Source organism: Dreissena polymorpha, chromosome 5 (genome assembly GCF_020536995.1).
Source record: "Dreissena polymorpha isolate Duluth1 chromosome 5, UMN_Dpol_1.0, whole genome shotgun sequence".
Taxonomy (NCBI): domain Eukaryota; kingdom Metazoa; phylum Mollusca; class Bivalvia; order Myida; family Dreissenidae; genus Dreissena; species Dreissena polymorpha.
In genome coordinates, this window is record NC_068359.1 from 20,080,072 (window position 1) to 20,086,955 (window position 6,884).

At 35.1% G+C, this 6,884-nt stretch overlaps 1 protein-coding gene across 1 annotated transcript; it reads left to right on the forward strand.

Moving 5' to 3' along the window:
* The first annotated feature begins 305 nt into the window (after positions 1-305).
* LOC127882249 (14-3-3-like protein 1) lies at positions 306-6,641 on the forward strand. The gene is made up of 2 exons (XM_052430789.1): positions 306-924; positions 5,658-6,641. The coding sequence occupies exons 1-2, from the start codon at positions 718-720 to the stop codon at positions 6,192-6,194; spliced, it is 744 nt and encodes a 247-aa protein (XP_052286749.1). The 5' UTR covers positions 306-717; the 3' UTR covers positions 6,195-6,641.
* Positions 6,642-6,884: the final 243 nt, after the last annotated feature.

Here is a 6,884-nt window from a genome sequence, read left to right on the forward strand (position 1 = left end):
ACCAATGAAATAATATCTCCCGAAGTTATAAACTTAAATATAATCAACAGCGCTTTTATACCGTGCAATGAATAAATAACGTAATGGATATTTTAGTGAAACCTTATCGTTATTCGGAAGTCAACACAGTTTAGTGACTAAGCAAAAGACATAACATATAACAAATATCCACTACAGTGTCACATGGTCTTAAAAGAAATATTGTTATTTGGACAACATTTTGGGTTAACACGCGTACACATTCTACACGCGTAGTCAAGTTTAGTTTTACCAAACGTTGATAGCCATAAGGCACGCGTATAGGTAAAAATCAAGAGAGTGGAACGCGTTCTTACAATAAACATTCAGAAATATTTTAACCCCGAAAAATGGAAAATTAGAGTCACAGTTTGTAGAATTTCTATTGGATTTGGTATTTGACAGCAACAAACAAAAAGTGTTAACTCACTCTTCGTACGTGCCGGACACCACGAGTCATGGACTAACAGTTACATCAATATACTGCACAAACCAAGGACGCCATCTAGTAAACAAGCTTGACGGTTAAAGTTTATCATCTATCATCTATCGTGCAACTCTTTGACTCACATAACATAGCGGTAGTGTTTTCGTGTCTGGAAGTCGGATTTTAAAAAACGTGTCTATAACTCGGATTTTGAAAATTCGTGTGTAAAACTCGGTACTTGCGCGCGCATCTCGGCAAAAGGGAATTCCAAAATGGCGTCCAGAGATTTGACTAAGGCGAAAGCAAAATGGTGCGAGCACGCGGAACGATATGACGACATGGTGAAAGAAATGACGTCATTAATTAGTCTGTCGTCAAAAGACGAGCCGTTGGACGAGGAAGAGCGGAACCTGTTGTCGGTGGCGTACAAGAACGTTGTCGGCAGCCGGCGGTCGTCTTGGCGAGTCTTAAACGCTAAGGTAATTGTAAGGTTATCATATGAAGCAGTTCAGTTATGAATATGGTGTCCGATCGATACTTGGGTTTGGTGCATATTAAGGTACCAGGTATTCTCAATTGGTCGCTGTCGGCTCAATTACTACTTAAAAGTACCCAAAATAGACTTAAGTATACTGCAGTGTACGCAAAATACGCTAAAAGGCAACCGGACATGCCCCGAGGTACGCTTTTTTACGTCATTTGTCCGTACATCTTACTTTGGAGAATACATAAGAGTTCCCGGGGTACTTTTTGGTGGTACCTGAGCCGACAATGACCCATCATGCAACAGTAATTTTACCAGCACAGTAACCAGCACTTATACCAGCATGAACATCACGTGCACATCACTACATTATCGCTCATTAACAATTGTTGACCTATTTTTATTAGCTTGGTTTAAAACCAAAATATTTGCAAAGAAGCCAAGCTTATTCGAGCAAATGTGCGAATGACGGTGGAAAATGTTGGTAGACATTAAAAGCAGGTAACCATATCTAAGTAGAAATAATGTAGGGTAGCTGTAAGCTTTAAAAGAGGCCGGAATAGCATATCGGACATGATATCTTTTTACAACCTTTACCCGGGTTCGATCCCTTCGTTTCGGGAAACGTTTTACATCAAATATTAGTCCTGATTCTTCCCGGATTCCCAGAGACTTGATTATGTCTTTATAAGACCTGATACCAATCACTGTTTAATCAACCCACACAAGTAACGATAAGGTCACATGCACCACTAACATCAAAAAATTTGCGCAACCACTTTAATATTAGGACTAGTATATGCGTTAGTATTTAGTATTGGTTTTTGAAGTGTATACAGTATTATATTGGTATTGTTAAAAAAAATAGGTGCAATTAGTGCTTTGATAAAAGAACAGCGACCTTTCGAGATATAGATTAATTATACCGAAGACTATAATTAAAGATAGCGGTTTTCAAAACCAAAAAGCTAAATAACATACGTTTGAAAATAAACAGATACCGAAAATATGTTTCCGCAAATCTTTATAAAAAAAACAGTAGGATTCTTACTTTTAATTTTACATTTCAACCAGTCCAGCTTCTAGAGGTCGCCGTGTTGTAGTGGATATGGTGTTCGCCTAGCGACCGGGAGGTCACGGGTTCGATCCCCACTGTCGGAGCGTTCTTTTAATTTCCCGATATACACCAAGTACTTGTTCTGCTCCCAGTAAACCAACTCGAGAGCGTTTCAAATAGACATTCGATGCAATAGAGCTTAAATTTTATTTTTAAAAGGCTTCGAGCTTAAGGCGACAATGCCATAATGAGATTAGTTAGAATGTTAACAATTATATAAGTCCGCCTATTCTGCTAAAACTATTGCATGTACATGGGCACTGATTGCAACAATAAATATGCTTTAGATATCTACCAAACATATCCGCCCGTAAACGATCCAACGAACGTCATACGATCATCGTTTTGGGGAAACTGTGATTACGCATATGAAGAATGTGTCGCTACAGATTTAGCCTGCGGAGTCCGCGCAGGCTGATCAGGGACGAACCTTTCTGCGTGTATGGAATTTTTCGTTCAACGGAAGTCTCTTCTTTAAAAAATATCCAGTCATTTAGCCGATGTGGAATCCACATGCTAATTTGGGACGACAGTTTACGCACATTGATTAAGTCTGGTCTTCCCAGTACGAGGCTTATATGACTAAGTTTAGTTTCGAATTTAACACAAGCTTTGATAATTTTGACTAAATTTAGTTTCGAATTTAACACAGGCTTTGATAATTTTGATTAAGTTTAGTTTCGAATTTTACACAAGTTTTTAGAATGTTGACTAAGTTTAGTTTCACATTTAACACAAGCTTTGATAATTTATCACGGGAGTTGTATTCATGTTGTTCAATCTACGGCGTAAAACTCACAACACAAAATACGATGAACCAGAATAACCATAAGGGGCGTGATGACAGATAAGACGTTAACATTCTTTAAAAGTAAATTACTTTTTCATGAAATAATTTAAGTTATTAATTTATTAATTTAATTATATTTAAGTGCAAAAATTATCGAGACACAGCTTTCAAGAGGTCTATCGACTATAAAACATCGGTATATATATATATATTAACTGAAATATATATGAGCCCACTTAATTGTATTTTATTATATCATTGAACTTATATTAACGGGTATCAATAGAATTTCGATTGAGCAGGCATAATTATTCAACAGTCATACACAATACACCGTGTGTCGTGTTTAATGACGCTAATAGCTATTCAAAATAATTAGTCCAAATTATTGCTTTGATAGACTTACGGTATTGGTAAATATGACATTTTACAAAACGTTTGTTGCAAATTGGTTTATGTCATTTTTTTTAAATTTCAAAAGCAACAACAATATCGGTTTTATTTTTAATAGATCGATTTACGATTACGATGTTCGATTTCCTTGATCGTTTTGAAATATTTTTACTTTATCTTTGGTATTCCGATGCTGGTATCTGTAAAGTAAATTCATTGTTTGGCATAATTTAAAACCACCAATGGTTTTCAATTATTTTGGGTACTGTTAATGTCTCATAACTATTTGACATGCAATAAATTTACGTAGAAATTGTTTAAGCGTCTTTCTAAAATTATGTGCTTTAATAATCAGTGATGTTTATTGCTTGTCCTAAAATTTGGACGTTGATCATTTATTAAACGTAACTACAAATATTTCATGTTGACATGTGTATTAAAAATAGGACAGGTTAATCATAAGTAGGAATCCAAATGCATTTTATATGAATAATACATGCATACATTTATGTACGACAGAATCACCACTATTATTATTATTCTGTCTGAAAGAACACATATTATGATTGCATAAAAAACAAACAATAATGAGTGTACAGTCTAGCCCTACATACAGATAAAATATTGCTTGGTTTGTATTTGAGGCACATCTTACCTTACCATCAACCCAATAGAATGGATAAAATATAACCATACAAGCTTCTTCCCTATGTGTTCACAAGATTAAGATTTCAAATTCAAGCACCATGAAGTAGATATTCAATGTCAGTGTAATGCATTTAATCACGACGCTTTAATAATAGTCTCCATACCTTGTAACAAAGGGAAGTGACTGTGAAGAATCGCATTTCCTTTACACTACTCTCCCTTGAATATGAAATGGTGAAACAATTATTTCCAATATTATTTACTAATATTTATAGTCTTTTTTTTTGCTAAACGAAGTAAACAAATATGCTTTATGATAAATCAATCTTTCCATTCAAATACATCTTAGCAATATAATGAATTTAAGAAGATGAAAAACGGGCTGTACATTTCTTTTTGAATAATGAAAAAAGAATACAATAGTCTTTCAAGCTATTTTATTCGGTTTAGTAACCTATAGCAACTTAAAACAGTCTTCCGCATAATTAGGGAACATGCCCTCAATTATCAATAGTAAAAAGCAGCTATTTAATTTATTGGCTTTTAGTTAAATGCTTTAACCATTTTATAGGATGCTTCACTTATACGAAGGTATGTCACTATGTTTGCAAAAATATATTAACGAAAAAATACTCATTTGCATAAAATAGAAATAGACGTTGAGAGTTTCTGGTGTGCTAGCGCCAATATTACCGCCAAAAAGGAGACGATAAGGCACGTTTTCATTCGCTAAATCAATAATGCTTCTCTATATTTCCAGTGATTCTATTATGCATATCATCATCGCAACTTACACATTTCCATGTTTTCTATATTTTAAGCATATTATTTAACTACTTTTTAATATTTTAAACGAAGATAAAAATAGCCGAAATGATTCCTTCAAAATAAACTATATACTTTAACAGTTTGAGTCCAGTGGTATTCTGTACCCGTTTTATTTCTCCTGTAGCATTGCGAATGAAAATACAACACATAACAGTTAACATCAATTTAATCTCATTGATATACAAAAAATTGTATGTCATTACATATCATTAGATAAAATAGACCAAATCGTATCAATTACGTTAAGGCAAGTATAAGATACGACTAGATTATGTGGCTTCAAATAATAAATATATGTGCACACATTGATTTACATGCGTAGCATAATACGAACAAAGATGCAATCAACTCGAAGAAAAGTTCATTAAGCTTTATTGTGTTACTTAACGCGACGCTTTCAAAGTATACAAAATATTGTAATCAGCAATAAACATACGGGACCCTCACGGGACCCGTTAAACAAGAAAATAAAACCGATTTCTCCGGCGTTCTTAAGTGTAAAAAGAATTAGACTAGTTGTATTCACGGAAATACCAAACGGAAGTGGGTCATTTGTTTAGTGAAACAATGCGCAAATTAAACATAAATTGTTAAGCAAATTAAACATGAATTGTAAACAAAAAATGACATTTTAGCCCGAACCATGACTTTTTAATGCAAAATGAGGTGTATATCGAAAACCATCTGGATAAATTAATTTATAAATTGACCACGGGCTTAAGCATACATCTGTGGGTATTGTGAATAGAAGGTTTTCGCAAATGTTAAGTAGGTAAGGTTATTGCGTCACACATTTTTTTCTTAGAATGAAGTACATGAAAAAGATACTAAGAATATTAAAACAACAATTAACCTAAGGAATCATTGTTATTTATGGTTTCTGCAAACATGCATTAAATGAAAATGTGTCGTCCGATCTTTGTTTAATCGGGCCCCTGGTTTATATTTTCAGCTCGGCGAGGACCTAAAAGACCGACAAAAGGTTGTCTGCGAGACGATGAAGCGTCGCGTGGAGACCGAGCTACAGACGCTGTGCGGCGACATCCTGAAACTGCTCAACGAGAATCTCATCCCCAATCCCGAGAACGTGGCTGCCAAGATATTCTTTCTGAAGATGAAAGGTGATTACCACAGATACATGGTGGAGATCTGCAGTGAGACCGCTCCCCATCGAGCGGCTCTAATCAAGAACGCTGAGAACGCCTACCAAGAAGCTCTAGATATCGCCAACGATAAACTGCCGCCGACCAGCCCAATTAGGCTCGGACTCGCTCTCAATTACAGTGTGTTCTTTTACGAAATCAAGGCTTCTCCGACGGAGGCTTGTGATTTAGCGAAGAAGTCGTTTGATGAAGCGATTGAGGGACTGGAAGGGGTCCCGGAAGACGTGTACAAGGACAGCACGCTGATCATGCAGCTGCTTAGGGACAATCTTACGCTGTGGAAGTCTGAACTAGAGGATGACGAAGAGGAACAAGAAGACAATTAGTGTGATGTGTTGTTGGTGTGTTTGATGAGTAGCTATGGTCGTATTACATTTTGCATTGCGTGAATGGAAATGCAATTGATATGGTCGAATTGCATTTTTTCATTGCGAAAACGAGCTTGCAATTGATGTGGTCGTGGTACATTTTTCATTGCGTACATAAACGTTCAATTCATACTGTTTTTTTCAATGCGTACATTTTAATTGCAATCGATATGATCGTATTTCGTTTTTTTGAAACGTAAATGGACTATGCAATTCATATGGTCGTATTTTATTTTTATTGCGTACACGAACTTGCAATTTATATGGTCGGTTTACATTTTTCATCGCACACATTAATTTGCAATGTATATGGTCTTATTATATTTTCATTGATTACATGCACTTGCAATTGAATGTTCAATGTCTGAGTTCTCTTCGTGTTCTAATAAAACTTAGATGGACGTTCCTTATTTTCAGCTACTTTCATTAAAAAATACACGAATAATTCAAATGACATATTTTGCCCCATGAATTATTGTACTTAACACTAAAGCATCGACCTAAGAGACACATTATGAATAATCCTTTGTTATGAAACAAAAACCACAAAAATGAGATAATAACTATTAGATCTAAATCAAATCCGCTCTAAGAATATTAAAAATAACTTTGATCTTTGGCGATTGGAACTATTCTTTGAACTATGCC

Coding starts and splice junctions, on each gene's coding strand:
- LOC127882249 (XM_052430789.1), top strand. CDS start 718: ATGGCGTCCAGAGATTTGACTAAGGCGAAAGCAAAATGGTGCGAGCAC. Junction 925..5,657: donor GGCGAGTCTTAAACGCTAAG/GTAATTGTAAGG, acceptor TTATATTTTCAG/CTCGGCGAGGACCTAAAAGA.